The sequence below is a fragment of the Parambassis ranga genome, chromosome 17, assembly GCF_900634625.1.
Source record: "Parambassis ranga chromosome 17, fParRan2.1, whole genome shotgun sequence".
In the NCBI taxonomy this organism is placed as follows: domain Eukaryota; kingdom Metazoa; phylum Chordata; class Actinopteri; family Ambassidae; genus Parambassis; species Parambassis ranga.
In genome coordinates, this window is record NC_041037.1 from 13,443,481 (window position 1) to 13,459,582 (window position 16,102).

The following is a 16,102-nucleotide window of genomic DNA, read 5'->3' on the forward strand; positions in this document are numbered from 1 at the left end:
ATTCTCATGCATATGAGTACATGGTGTTTTAGAGCTGCAGCTGCTGGTACTTGGATCCTGTTGTCTTTGGACAGAGCAATGCATGCTTAGCTTTAAGCTAAGCTAAGCTAATTTCAGGCAGCAGTCCAGCTCTGAGGTTAGAGCAGGTCATGAACACTGAGGCTGGTTGAATGACACAATAGGTCGTTTCCTGCCTATACATATGAGAGTAGGGAGGGCAGCTGTCTGTGTTTACATGTCATCACCACTGGCCTCATTGTGCTGTTGTGGGAGTTTTTTGTGTGTGTGTGCTCTGTGTGCAATATATGCTGTTTCCACAGGAGACGACAATCATCTCAGCCAGTAAACCACCTCTCAGGCAGGTTTTAAATGAAAGTGGACAGATGGTTCCAAGCTGCTCCGACTGATCATTTTAAAGCCTTCATTTGGATGTATGATATATAGTTGTCTGTATTTCTGTTCTCTTTTTCTTTTGCTGACTTAATATATACAGGATGTGGTTCGTTCAGTGGTGAATTGCGTGCCATGAAGCTGTGCTCTTGTTCCGCAGTGGGACTTTCTGAGTCTCTGTAATAGAACTATATATTAGTAAAATGTCTACAGCCTGTGTAAGATCTACGTGTCCATGCAGTTATACAAAAATAACACTTCAACTTTTTAGTGGTGGTAGCTGTTCAGTTGTTCACTGCTGAAAGCTGTGTTTACCCTTTGACCTGCACGTCATATAATTAATACAACAATACATATCAATTAATATGTTAGAAGATTCTCCCTCTAATACTCTTGCAGCTGAATCAAAATGTAAAATAAAACTGACCTTTACAGTCATGCTATCTCTGACTGCATCTGTTCTAGGCTAGGCTAAGAGGTTTCTAGGCAACCAGTAGACACACCAGGAAGTGAGCATTAAGATGTTGACTTTAATTTAGTGTTCCCACACCATGATATTACTGATGTCATTTCATAAATACAGGATCTGAGTGCATATTTAAGCTCCACAGACTGACTGTCAGCTGATTTAGAAGGACTAAATCTAAAAAACAGTTTAAATGCATGCAAAGGTTGCACAGTCAAAACAGAACATTTGCAAAGCTGGAAAGAGCCTGGTGTGTGTCTCAGGGTTAACCACATCTCGTGTACAAACCGTACAAGCCGTAGGTTGTCACAGTCTGGCACACGATGTTACCACAGGTGGGTAACAGTGTTTATTATACAGCATACAATGCAGGGTATAATAAAGTGATAATGGTAAGATTAAATCAATAGAGCCCTGTTTGCTCACTGTGACATAAGGATGTTGGCTCTGTGGGTTGTGCTGCTTGGGCTTCAGTTTATGTGGTGAAAGGAAAAGCTGCCAAATAAAGGATGCTCTTTGGTTAAAAATGACCAAAGAGCATCCTTTCTTTTGATTGAAATCCATTACTTTACAACAATGCAAGTTATCTGCATCTAGTCTCTCTGACAGTGTCCTTGTAAATAATAAATGCCACCAAAGAGCTGTGCAGTCCTTATCTGAGCGCCCACACACCCAGAGGAGAAGAGGCAGATACCTCCAGCCTGATCAGACCTTCTTTCAGTTGATGTCAAAGAGCACAGGAGTCGAGCCAGTGTTGTTTCAGCAGGTGGAGCGGTAAGATTGACTCAGCGTGATGACAAAAACAACAATCAAGCAGTGCTGTTGAAATGTTATAGTTATCTCCTTCCACATGCAGCACTGTACAAACAGCAAGGTGCAGCTCACAGGCTTCTCTCATTAAGACGACTCTTTGTACAGAAGGTGTAGGGGTGGGTGACTGTTTATGACAGGTCAGGGGCAGAGACATTTGCGTCTGTGCTGCTTTGGGTTTGGGTTGGCTGACGCTGTGGTCTGTCCTCTGTGGACTTGTGAGCTGGACTGGTATCTTGGTGGAAGATTACTCCTTAAGAGTATGTTATATTGTGAACCTATTCCAGGAAATCCCAGTGCATTTGCATCCCCACAAAACAGAAGCCATCACCTGGGTGCTCATTTCATGGATTTGTCTTTATTTGAAGCTGGAAATTGAACCAAGAGTCATCCATGGTTACAAAATGATCCCTCTCAGAAATGGCAGGTTATTCTTTGATACATGGAAATAGTCCACTGAGGACTGGGAGGAGTTTGGAGTTGTGGGTCACTGCATGGGTTTGTTCCTGTGAGGCACACAGCCCTTGGTGTTATTCTTCAACTAACATCATGACATATGTCATAATCTGCCATGGATTATGGATTCAGCAGCCCTCTGTGTCCCTGTGGAATTTCTAAGGTGTTTAACTCAAACTTTATTCCAGTAAAGTATAATGTTTTCATTCCTTAGCCTTTATGCTAAGCAGAGTTGGTATGTTTTACTGTTACAGTGTTTTTTTCTGTAGTCAGGTTCCGCATGTGCTGTGCTCATTTGACAAATGTCCGACGAACCTGTATAAAACCTGTGTATATAAGTTGTGTTCTTTCATTAAGGGAAGAACCTGAATGTTGATCCTCCACATGTCTAAAGCCACTCTGTAACAGGCAGACTGTACTCAGGGGGGAAACTGGGGGGCACACATTCTGCCTCATTTGCAGGTGGGGGCATCTAAGCCTCTAATCCATGTTGGGCTGGTTGTATTGTAGCTGAGGATGTGCATCAGCTTGCTGTGACAATGTGTGTGTGTGTGTGTGTGTGTGTGTGTGTGTGTGTGTGGGGCACAATGGGCCTCCGGCAGCCAACATGTCGCATCCTGTTTCATGATAAGACCCTCGACTCTGGCACCAAGGATGCCCCCTCACCCACTGATAAACCAATGAGTTCAGAGCAAAACAGACGTGATGAAATCGATTTTATATATGAAGAAAAAGGAAAGAAACCAAGATAAAGAAACAGATGCTTCCTGTTTTTTCTTCACCTTTTTTTAAACTAGCCTTCAGTCATACCTGATTTGAATATTTCAGTGACTGAAGGCAAACAGACGTCACATGATCAGCTGTCCTATAATCAATTATATACAGTGCAGCCTTTACATGGATTCATTTAAGCTTCATTAGAGACTCAGCAAGTGTGTTTGACTCATTGAGTCAAAAACAGCTTTCTGATGAAATGTCCTGTGAGAGTAGTTTAGCAACCCCAACCCACTTCCTTATTAAAATAACCAGCAATCAGCAGCTTGCAATCAGCAGCTTGCACTATGTAGTTTGTTGCATCTATCAGATTAAAGCCGAAATTGCCAGTAACCTTTTAACTTATCATGCTGCTGATACTCGGACAGGAAGAACTGTACATTTCCTATTCTGAAGAACTGTGGAAGTGGAATCCAAACATGTCGCCATCTGCAGAGAAAAGTGTTTCATTAGAAAAACGATTAGGACCTACCTGCCTGCTGTGACTTCATGTCTGTGTCTGCAGGATGTGGGCCTAAATGGAACATTTACGGATAAACATCCGTGCTGCTCATCTTCACCTCCTTGGCAAGGAACATGGCCACGTGTGAACAGACACCACTGTGTGCAGGTTGAAGCTTCAGCAGGTAGACACTGGGTGTGTTCTTTGTAAGCATGCTCTCAGGGTGTGTGCATGTGTGCATGATGAGCTGCTTGGCAGGTTCAGGGTATTATGAGGTGAAGAGGTGTTTTAAAGTCTTTTCCCATGGTGTGTTCACATAATGCCATGATTAGAGTTTTTAGCATCTAATATCTTTTTCAAGTGTAATAATAACTGAAACACAAGTCTCACTTCTTCAATCAGTTTCTGTTTCACGTTTTTAATCCTGCTCCCTCTGCACTCGAGGAAATCACCTTTTTCTGTCTGTGCAAAAAATAAACACACACACACACACACACAAACACTGGCTTGAACTGGCATAAACTTTGCCCCTCCCTACCTGCACAACAATGAAAACTTTTATTTTAATTAAAACATACTTTGTAAAAGCATCACACACCCACACACACACACACACACACACATACTTTATCCTTGCTGGTCCTGTAACCAATCACTGCTCCCTCCTCCTCCTCCTCCTGCGTACACACCCATGAACACTCCTCTTCCTCCTCCTCGTCTACAACACATTAAAACACAAAGACTCTGCAGACTCGCCTCACTCCCACATCTTCATCCTCCGGCAGCGGTTCAGCTCCTCATCTCTCTCTTCCTGCGTGATACATCTTGCAAACTGTGAGTTTTTGTTTTGTTTTCAGTCAGCATGCATGGACATGTTGCACATTCTGCTGTACTGTATCTGACCAGGCTTTGAAGTCGCGCATGAATACATGATAGATTCAAACTGCACAGCTCGCGGTTTGAATGAGCGATCGTCGCTATGCTTTTATCGTGAAGTTTAGAGAGAGTGAAACTCCAGATGTGGAAAGTCTCCGTTCATTCCTCTGAGTCACAGCTGCCAGTGGAAAGAGCGGAAAACAGAGCGGCTCAGTTTATGATGGACATACAGGCTGTTGCTGTCTGTTGTTATGGACACATTTTATGTTTAATAACTGTTTTGTTGTATATGAAACGAAGTAGAGCGCAAAAAAAAACCTGCAAGTGAAGTGCAAGGGTAGTTATAGTAGGACGTTATGTAACACATAAAAAACGGAAGCAGCACGGATAAATCATGGTTTCTGTTTTTTATAATTTTATTATTTTTGCATCAAAATTCAATCATCTTCCAGCTTGTTGAAGTAAAGCTCAGCAGCAGATAACATGTTATAACAAATCTCTTCCCAGCATATCACCAGAAAACCTGCAGCATCATGCACATCCCATTTAATCTCCTGTGTGTTATGAAGATGTCTCCATGATGCAGCATTATTGATCAACCTCTGTTACAGGAAGCTCACTGGGTGTTCCCAGCCTTCTCTGAAACCCGAGCAGGTCCCTTATTTAACACACAGCTGAGCAAACTTCACAATAATAACAATAATCCTGCTGATCAGCCTTGAGGTGGCGGTGGCGATGATGTGTGAGTGTTTGTTTGGTGTCACACCCTGTCCTATCAGCAGGTGCAGGCTGCTCAGTGTATACTGAGTTAGTAGAAGTGTCATCAGAGACGACGTCAGCCGCGCCGCAGCAATAATCCTACTGCCACACACTCCTGTAATCTGGCTCTTGTGTAATCAGGTCCATGTAATCTCCTGGACATGATGGTGCAAAGAATCACTCTCAGTCACACACAAGATACGCTTTCATTTTTCCCCTGTAGAAATGAACTGGACTTATAAGGCTTCTTGGTTACTACTGCAGCCTGCACTGTAATAAAGTAGTCATATAAGTAGGCCGTGCTGTGTAGGTGCCTTTGAATATCTTGTTTATTTTGGTATATTTGATCTTCTGATAATGGTTCAAGGTTCCTCTATCAATATAGTTCAAGCTATTAAGGCATGCGTCGTTTCTGCTGTCATAGGTTTTATTGCTTAATTTTCTTGAATCTTCATCATGAAAATCCTGGTGAACTCTTTAAAAAAACTCTCCAACCCCTTCAGGTTTATGGAACCAGATCTCCTCTGCATGTCTGACAGTAACACACAATGTTTAATACAGCTGAAAATCTCATCAGCACTTCACAGGATGATGGTTTAAGAACGAGTTTGTCTGCTTCAGTCTACCACTGAATGCTCAAATATGTTAAGAGGCCTCTGTCAAGATAGCAAATGTATTTATGGCCGCTGTGGTTACCCACATTGGTAGATGCGCATATTGTTCAGAAAACACATCACGATGTTGTCGCCAAACAAGTTTCACCCCAACCCCCCGGGCTCTCTCTCTCTCCCTCCCTGGCCCTCCATGTTTATCCTTCATGTCCCCTGTGTCTCAGAGGCATCATGGTTTCCCATAAGGAGTTTCAAAGTGCAGGGAAGCAGCCGGGGCTGCAGGTGTGGCGCATTGAGAGCTTGGACCTGAAGCCAGTTCCCAAGAACCTGCACGGCTGCTTTTACACCGGGGACGCCTACCTGCTGCTCTTCACCACCTCTGCACCATCATACAGCATACACATGTGGCTGGGTAAGACACACACCGACACACACACGGTGCTCTGTGGCAGCATGTTCCAAATGTCTGTTCTGGATTTAAAGCAAAAAAGGAAGACTGTAGCTTTCAAAAGAGGAAATGTGTTGTATGATGGCATTCAGTATGTTCCATAAATATCAGTTGCTTTTTCCCCTTTTTCTATTATCTTTGTTTTGGAATCAGTAATTAACTTAAAAGTAACTTCCCCCAAAACTGATCAAACAATTTGAGGCTGACACCCACACAAACACCAGTGTAGATTTATGTGTAACAGAGAGCCAGAGACTCACGGATGGCTGCAACGGCTCAACATTAAATTATGCTTCTGCTCTGGAGGACTTTTAAAATGCATTTTACCACAGATTACAGAAGACTAAAACAAAACTAATCCTCTTAACAGACAACAACTGCAGAAAAAGCTTTTTAGCTTCTCTGCTGTTACACTGCATGAAATAGATACAATAAACTAAACGAGATCCTTCATGTCATTTGTTTCTTCCTTTATTTTATTGCCACATACACAGCAGTTTTAGAGGTAGGTGAAGTCACACCTCCTTCTGAAATTCCTCACAGCTCTCCCTCTGTGCTATCCCCTCTCATCAGCCTCTGCTCGGGCTGCAAACTGTTGCTTGCAACTTTAACTACTCTGAACGCTGGAACAAATGGAAGTCTCTTCTCAACCTCAGTAAATTTTCAGTTGCATAACAACAACACAAAACCACTGCATGACTCACATTTGGAATACCCGGTGCTGCAGGTTTCGTACTGTTCGTTGCCAGTGTTCTTCCAGTGCCAGCACGCACACACACACAGACACGCACACATACACAGGCCACTGAAACCATCTGTAAGATGTTACAGTAGAAGCACACAGGAACATAATAAATCCCTCTGTCTGGGACTGATGTTAGTCATCCAAAAGGTTGGGAGCACTTTAATCCATGTTATGTGCCATCAGTGACTTTAACCTCAGGACACAGAGAGGTTCTGCAGCAGATGTGGCTGGTGTGAGTTAAAGAGCTCTGACTCAGAGGTCCCACAAGGTCACTGCAGAAACTGACAGCTACAGTTTGCTCTGTGAGAAACCCGATCCATGACTATAAACGTGTGTTTTCTGCAGGGGACGAGTGCTCGCAGGATGAGAGTGGAGCCGCGGCCATCTTTGCCACACAGTTGGATGACTTCCTGGGTGGTTCGCCAGTCCAGTTCAGGGAGGTCCAAAACAATGAATCCAACACTTTTCTGGGGTACTTCAAGTCAGGCATCAAGTACCAGGTGAGCTTCACTGTGCAGCAGGAACGGCTGTGGATGGGTGGTGTACCCATCTAAATGAAAAGAGCAGCGGGTACTGTGTTTCCTGTGGAATCCAGACTAAATAACTACATGATATCCTATAAACCTCAGCTACAAATTAGTATGTGTTTGCATGCCAGCACACTATGGTAAACACAAGAAACTCAAAGTCCTTAAAAAAGTAGACATAGCTGCTGTGGTGCTGGAGAGGAACAAAGACTGGAACAGCCACAGAACTGAGGACACGCAGCAGACCACATCCCAAAGTGCATGCTGGGTTTCTGGTTCTAGTTTTAAATCTAAATGTGACCAGAAGTTACACAATGAACATCATGCTGACTTAAATCTAGCGAGTGAGACCATAAAATGTTTTAGAGGTAGTAAAGTGAGAAATAGCATTTAGACCAGCCAGTGGAGTCACCCCCTGCTGGACATAAAACATAATGCAGGTATAGGACACTACTACACTGGCCTCACTTTCAGACCTACACAGGCTACACCCAGTGTTTATATATAGTCTATTGTCACACATTAGCATGTAGCATTGTTATACATCAGTACTGCACACACAGTTGCTGTGTGTCTGCAGAGTCTTGATAACAGGTTTCTTTGGAGCCCACGGGGGTTGGAGCAGCTCCAGATGAATGACAGCACATAGCAGGAATATTCCTGGAACGTTTTCTTTCATTTTTGGTTCTGAGTCATTTCTGTCTCAGAACCCTGTTTGACCGATATTCAGTATATCTACACTGCTTAATGATTGTTGGTTTTCTCTGAACTTTGCCATGCAGTTAAGCTGGAGAGTCTGAAGTTCAGAGAAAACACAACATTCCCGTTTTGCTATTTACATCTCAGGGTGTGTCTGATAGCCTGATTGACTATAACTAACCAGCCTGTTCAAAGGAGGACAATCTTCAAACACAAGTTTCACCACTTTTACCATGCATCTGCTTCTCATCACAAAAAAAAACCTCCCAACCCCCATCCTGGCTGTAGTTGAATGTAATTAGCCCAAATCCTGGTTTACTACTTTTTGTTGGCGAGTAGAAACTCTGCTGCTTTGCACATGTTAGTCCACACATGCAACAGAACTGAACCTAATTAATTCTTCATAGTTTCAGTGATAGGAAACAATCTTCAGAATAAACAGAGCCTGCATTGTTGCCATGGAAAGTTTTACTGCCACTCGGCACAAAGACGAGCAGCATGAGTGTGGTTTCCACTTAAGGTCTAAACAGCCACTCCTCTAGACAAGACTGTGCTCTGTGTGTAGCTGTGGAGGATGAGGTTTTGACTCTTGTGACTCAATGCATCAATTGACAATTTAAGAACCTGGAATCTGCTCGTCATAGTTCACACCTATTTTTGGTTTCATCATGCCTCTCAAATCTCATCTGTCTCTTCTCCAGCAGAGTACGTATGTTGCTTAGTTGCATGTCTTGTAAATTTTTGTTTTGTTTAATGGCTTCACCAAGGAGGGCACGTTACGCAACAGTCCTGACCTTAAGGTATAACACTGCTTCACAAAACAGCCTCAGCTTGTAGTGTCAGAAAAAGACATCGTGCTTGTGTCATTTGTCTGCAATTATCTCATTATGAAGGCACAGCCCTTAGTCCCCGATGTGTTAAACTCCTGTTTACTTGGTTCATACAAGAGGGTTGATTGATAAGTCTTCAGCCTAAAGAAGGAGGCACTTTTATAAAATCTAGAACATTTATTTGTCAACATAGTCACCTGTTAAATTGCTCCACAGCAGTGATGGCATCATCACTGTCACTCAGCTCCTTCTTCATCTTGCAAATAAGCTAAAAGTGGGAGTGGAACTCAAAGAGTTAAATTAGCAAGAGCTTCTCCTACTTTAACCCACAAACTTATCAATCACTCTTATGTCATGTATAATTAGTAGATCTTTCCTTAATTGTGATTGTACCTTATATGTGAGATTTTGAGGGATGTTTTTACTCTTTATAACTCAATCCATGTTCCCATTTTGTTTGACAGAAAGGGGGCGTGGCCTCTGGTTTCCATCATGTTGTCACCAATGACATGAGTGTGAAGAGGCTGCTTCAGGTCAAGGGTCGCAGGGCCATCAGAGCAACAGAGGTGGGCCTGTCCTGGTCCAGCTTCAACAAAGGAGACTGCTTCATCATTGACTTGGGACAGGTGAGATTTTTTTCAGATTTGTTTTTCCAACATATATAATAATCCATATATCCAGCTATATGCAGTTAATCCTACACTACATTTGCTGTATGCTTCTGTCCTGCAGGATGTCTACCAGTGGTGCGGCAGTGAGTGTAACCGTTTCGAGCGGCTGAAGGCCTCTCAGGTCGCCATTGACATCAGAGATAATGAGAGAAATGGCAGAGCCAAGGTGCACATGGTGGAGGAGGGGAGCGAGCCGGATGAAGTCATAAAGGTCGAACACACACACGTCTCTTTTCCTCTGCCTCTTTTTACATAATCTCAACAAACTTTAACCTCTAAGGTGATCACTTCAGGGCACAGCCCAAATGTGTAATTAATGCATTTCTTTGCCAGCCGGTTAGTCAGCGTGGGAACAGCCAGACACAGTGTTGTCCTTTGTAATGCGCGGCTCATGTGCCAACTCTCTGCCAAGGCGCTATTGTAAACACCTCCTTTACAACAAGAGAGGGTAAACTCCAGAGAGGCCTAGCTGCGGAGAGGGGGGGGGGGGGTTATATGCGATTTATCAAAACTTTTTCAGCGGTCTGCAAATCAATTCACTGGTTTTGCCTGTGTATAAATAAAGATGTTATTTAAGACAAACACATAAATAAATTCCTCTGCTTCTTGTGTAGGCTCTGGGGCCCAAACCCGCCATTGCTCCCAGTACTCCTGATGATGAGACGGTGGACACTTCCAACAGGAAGAAGGGTGCCCTGTACATGGTGAGAAACACAACCACCATTCAGCTAAGAGATTTTCTCTGGGAAAACATAGTTTATAATTTTAAAAAATCACTAAAACAAGTTGTACTTTTAGATCTCAGATGCATCTGGCACAATGAAGGTGACAAGTGTGGCTCCATCCAGTCCCTTCAAACAGGCCATGCTGTCTCCAGAGGAGTGCTACATCCTAGACAACGGGGTGGACAAAAACATCTTTGTATGGAAAGGTGATGATGCCCACATGCACAACAATATTTTGATTAAACTTTTAGTGTTAGTGGGTTCAGGTTGTATTTTTGCTCTGGAGGCAAGATTTACAGTAGGACCTATCAGGGCTGAGGCCAACATGAGGAAGTGATGTTCTTAAAGCCTTTTCATTACATCATGTCTTATCTGCCTCCAAACAACAAGGTCCCAAGGCCAACACCTCAGAGCGTAAAGCAGCCATGTCTGCAGGTCAGCAGTTCATCAAAGATAAAGGATACAGCAACAAGACACAGGTAAAGCTGACACACATTACATTAACACTCACACAAATGTTGCGGCATCACACAGTGAAGCTAACTGAGGACAATTCCTGTTTGACTTGCAGATCCAGGTTCTGCCTGGAGGAGGGGAGACGACTCTGTTCAAGCAGTTCTTCAGCGACTGGAAGGACAAGGACGAGACTACTGGCCCCACCAAGGCCTACACCATTGGCCGCATAGCCAAAATTGAACAGGTGCCCTTTGACGCCTCCACTTTGCACTCAAACAAAGCCATGGCAGCCCAGCATGGCATGGTGGACGACGGCAAGGGCAAGGTTCAGGTATGAGTACTGTTAAAGCAGTGGAACATGGCACAAATAAACAGTCTAGTGAGTTGTTTAAAGAGATTGTGGTCTCTTGATCAGATCTGGCGTGTTGAGAGCGGTGATAAAGTTCCTGTGGATCCCTCCTCATATGGTCAATTCTTTGGTGGAGACTGTTACCTCATCCTCTACAGCTACAAACAGGGAGGCCGGGAGCAGCACATCATATATACATGGTGGGTGACAATGGCCATACAATAATGTCTTCAGAGCATAATATGGCAGCAAAATGTATACACACATTATTCCACCACACCCATTTTAAGGTGTGTGTGTGTTTGTGCTGTAGGCAGGGGCTGAAGTGTACACAGGATGAACTGGCAGCTTCAGCATTTCTCACAGTGAAGCTGGATGACTCAATGGGAGGATCCCCAGTTCAGGTAGGAACTTGACACACTGGTCAGGTCACCTGTCAGCTCACAGAGGCAGAAACCTATAATGTCTTCTTGAATAATGAAGGTTCAACTGCAGCTAAGTATGACGGTCCTCCATCCTAAAAAGACACACCACCCAAATTTAGCCAGCAGAGAGCAGTATTTCCCCAATCTTTCTTTGGACTCCATTGAAACTGCATCCACTATTTCAAATATCAAATAACTAAATCAATGATATGTATTACAGTATATACTAGTGTATACTTATACCAATATTTTTGTATATTTACCACCACATCCATTTACACTCAGTGTTCCATTCAACTGTTGTTCTATTTAGAACTTTTATTGAATAGACATAATTTGTTTTTAAAATTATAAACTATGCTATGGTTCTATAGATCTTCATAGATATCTACCAACACTTGATCGTCTGGTATAGACTATTATTGTACAGCCAAAAATGTAATTAAAACACATACTGATTTTTTTTTCAATTTAATGCCTTCACACATTGGATTAAATGTGTAAATGTAGGAGGTCATGTGGCACATGGATGCTCTCTTTGTAGTCCAGAAGGTGGTCTACAGCAGCACTGATGTCATCATCACAGCCAAAACACAACCTCAGAACTCCTTCCTCATTCATAGGGCGGGTGTTGAATCCACATTCCTGGATGGCAGCCATACTGCAGACTTGTTGGTTCTCCTACAGTGCTGACTTGCAGTTTTCACAACCGTTTCTGACTTCATTTCTGTTTAATCACTCAAAGTCTTAACCTGTGCTTACATGTAAGAGGAGCTGTGTAACTCATTTCAGAAATTCAGTTTCTGTGTTAGGCTATGAACTTATCAATTGCTTCCTTGTATTATCACTTAATTCTGTATTCTGTTATGTCCTATGTATGGCCTAAACTGCTGGTGTCCTGTGTGAATTTCACTGATGACTGTGCTCAACCCATCCACAGGTGAGAGTGACCCAGGGTCAGGAACCTCCCCACCTGATGAGCCTCTTCCAGGGCAAACCCATGATCATCCACAGTGGGGGAACATCACGCAAAAGTGGACAGTCACAGTCTGGAAGCACTCGCCTCTTCCACATCCGCCAGAGCTCCTCCCGTGTCACCCGGGCAGTGGAGGTGAGCTGGTTAGCAGCTTGTTGGTGTGTATGTGTATACAAAATGTGTTCTGATTTCCTCCTCTCACCTGTCTGCATCTTCAGGTCGAGCCCTCTGCCTCCAATCTGAACACCAATGATGTGTTTGTGCTGAAAACCCCTAATGCTCTGTTTGTGTGGCGGGGCGTTGGTGCCAGTGATGAAGAGACACAAGCAGCCAAGCATGTTGTGAGCTTCTTGGGTGGTAGCCCCAGCCAGGTGTCAGAGGGCAAGGAACCAGGTGGGTCTTTGACATACAAACATCATAGAATGAAAAGAAACTCTTTTGCTGAATTAATTTGGAATAGGCTTGATTTTGTGGGATGTGCTTGACCCTGTGGTCTAATTTCTACATGACTTTTAAGAAAAGCAGCTCAGCTCAATGTTCAGAGCGTGGAGCTTATGATCGATGGAGCTGAGAAGACAAAAGTGCAACATTTGTGGTCTGGTTTTGATTAAACTTGGTGATGCATTCCGTTACTCATTGGCCCAAATAGGCTGTGATTCACTTCCTGTTTAAAGAAAACAAAGCACTGATTATATGGACCCGACTTGTAGCCGACGGCTGTTGTTTTTTCTTCCCTCCCAGCTGATTTCTGGTCTGCTCTGGGTGGCAAGAAGGATTACCAGACCTCAAAGAGTCTGAGGAGCACGGTCAAACCCCCACGCCTGTTTGGCTGCTCCAACAAAACCGGAAGGCTTATTGTAAGTCAGAGTAGATTTCTTATCAGGGCTTACATGGAAAATGATTTATACAACAGTACTAATATGTTTATAGTGTGGTTTAAATGCCCATAAATCTACACACAGTCAGTGTGAGCTTTTTCTTGATCTGCAAGGTGGAAGAAGTACCAGGAGACATCACTCAGTCAGATCTGGCCACAGATGATGTGATGCTTCTGGATACCTGGGACCAGGTAAGCTGAGACTTTGATTGACATACTTGTAAATCTCTGCTGCAGACTGTCTGAGTGACTGTGGACGTGCCTCTCTCTCTCTCTCTCTCTCTCTCGCTGTAGCTCTTCATTTGGATTGGCAATGACGCTAATGCAGAGGAAAGAAACGGAGCTCCCAAAATAGGTTTGTCGCACTACGACAGAAAGAAACACACGTGGAGTCTTTCATTAGCTAGAGAACACTCTGGTCTCATAGCTGCTGGTTGGGATAAAAGATCCTGAACAGGATGACAGTAAATTTAAAATGCGTGAATTCCAAAAATAAAGAACTCACAAGTTTGTAGTAAAAACATAACTCTGAGCCAAACTAAACTGTTTATCATCAAATGCCCGACATCTATAAAGAGAAGGGTGGTTTAAGATCTTACACGCATATTATGAGTTTTGCTAAGTTCTCATTGTGGCATTAAGTGCCCAATGTGTGACAGACTGCCCAAGTGGCCACTGAAGGAACTACAGATTCGTCGTATTGGCCCCAGCTGCGAGTGAATACTAGCATTGCTGTAATCTTTGAATGTAGGTTTGAAATCCTGGTGCTCTTCAGTGTTGATTTCATCATGTTCTCACTTCCTGTCTTTTTCTCTATCCCTTCCTCTTTCTACTTCTTGCCATGCAGCAAAAGACTATGTGGACTCAGACCCGTCCGGCCGCAAAGGACTGCCCATCACCACCATCAAACAGGGGGCAGAACCTCCAACTTTCACTGGCTGGTTCCAGGCCTGGGATCTTAAGATGTGGGAGACAGATCCGTTGGACAGAATCCGTGCCCGTTTCTAAAAAAAAACAAAAACACCCCCAGCTCTTCCTCTCACTTTTATCTATCCCGCAGTTTTTACAGCTTTTTGTTCTTCATTTTAAATCTACTCCCTAAGTGCCAAAACCAATGTTATCACAGTTATCAGGTGAAATGGCTGCCCTCTATGCCTTGGTCATGGTGCTGTGCACTGGATTTCATAAACAGGAATGCATCACATCAATAGTCCATGTGCACCCTAGTAGCATTATCTATAATTGGTAGAAGGGGGTTTATTGATCGGTTGCATCTAATAGCTTGTTGCCTTCATATCTGCAGCAAATAGCAGCTAAGACACGCGCATAGAAAACAGGAAGCCATTTCAGACGGCTGCTGAAACCTGCTGCTTCTGTCTTTTGTTGCAGTAAAGTTGTGTTGAGAAGACATCCTTATACCTTCCTCTCAGTCAGACTGTGCAGCGTGTCAGTTTACTCCCTCACTACACATGTCTACGTGTGTTTTATCATCGGTACTAATAGATTGTACCAGAAGTTGCATGCTGCATTTTTATTATCACATTCTGTGCTTGTGAATGTTAAAATGTGTACCTACACATGTTTTTTTGTGTGTCTACTCTTTATCAAATGACCCTGAATGGCTTTTAAATAAAAGTATTTCAAACCTGTGGTTTTATAAACATTTTCATGGCTTAAATAAAAACCTGTAATGCACTAAACCAGCAGCGTGTTTATTATTTGAATCAAACTGTGAGAGTTGATCCAATTTCTCTTCCTCCCTCTCTCTCTCTCTCTCTCTCTCTCTCGGGAAGAGAGAATGGGAGCTTGTTGCAGCTTGCAGCGTCTGTCTAAGAAGGAAGAGGACATGAAAGCTCTACTCACAGCTGTGCTGTCCCCCACACAGGGTTTTTTATAAAAGGAAAAACAAGCAGTAACTTCAGCCAGAAAATGTCTGTTTCCTGAGATGCTGCTTCGATCTGATGTGTTCAAATGTGAACGCTGAGCGTGTAATACACATCCTGTGATTTTATTCACATGTTCTCAAAACACAGCTCTGATGAGCATGTAAATAATTAAGTCGATTTCATTTTTAAAGGATGTGAGCATGTTCTAAATAAGGCAAAAGTGTGCTCTGAGTGGTATCAAGTCACTGAAACAACCATATTTAAAAACCCAGCAAAGGTCCTCTGTACTGAAATCCATTTACCGGAATATTTAGAAAGGAAATATCAGCATTTTTACCTGCATGTTATTGGCATTGGCCTATAATGACTGAATATTAACAGGAAGAAAAGCTGACATTGGCTGATACTCATGCACATGGGTCAAAGCTGAAGCCCTCACATCAGGACAGAGGGCAGAGATGCAGTGAAGAGCCAATAAGTAACACTCAAACAGAGTTAAATTGAACTATCCATTCTATCATGTTGATTGAATGACAGGAGAATATGTGCACTGGCACTCAGCCAAAAAGAAGCTGACATATCTGCTATCAACAAAGATCCACTGCATGCATTCTTTATATCCATCCAATCCGGCCTCTATATTCAGATTAGATTCAGATTAAGGCAGTGATTGGATGTGACACTGTGTTTAAAATATCAGAGGAATGTGTTGTTGTTTTTTTATGAGTGTAATAAATCTCTAAACTACATAATGTTAGATAATGGTGTGTTGTAGCCAAAAATCTATTCTTAACGTGGCATGAGAATAGATTTTGAAGGACAATGTGTTGACGGGTAGAGATGGGACCTCTGAAACCTTTCCTTTAAATAGCCTTGCAGGCTGTACGCACAAAAACAGGGCGCT

The 16,102-nt window shown here is 43.0% G+C and overlaps 1 protein-coding gene across 1 annotated transcript; it reads left to right on the forward strand.

The window, feature by feature from the left end:
- Positions 1 to 4,042: 4,042 nt before the first annotated feature.
- scinlb (scinderin like b) lies at positions 4,043 to 14,959 on the forward strand. Its single transcript, XM_028428550.1, has 17 exons — positions 4,043 to 4,172; positions 5,809 to 5,996; positions 7,123 to 7,277; positions 9,298 to 9,459; positions 9,566 to 9,715; positions 10,119 to 10,208; positions 10,303 to 10,435; positions 10,620 to 10,708; positions 10,801 to 11,016; positions 11,101 to 11,234; positions 11,348 to 11,438; positions 12,400 to 12,570; positions 12,654 to 12,828; positions 13,177 to 13,292; positions 13,427 to 13,504; positions 13,607 to 13,667; positions 14,160 to 14,959. Exons 2-17 carry the CDS (start codon positions 5,816 to 5,818, stop codon positions 14,318 to 14,320), a joined length of 2,163 nt encoding a protein of 720 aa, XP_028284351.1. The 5' UTR covers positions 4,043 to 4,172; positions 5,809 to 5,815; the 3' UTR covers positions 14,321 to 14,959.
- Positions 14,960 to 16,102: the final 1,143 nt, after the last annotated feature.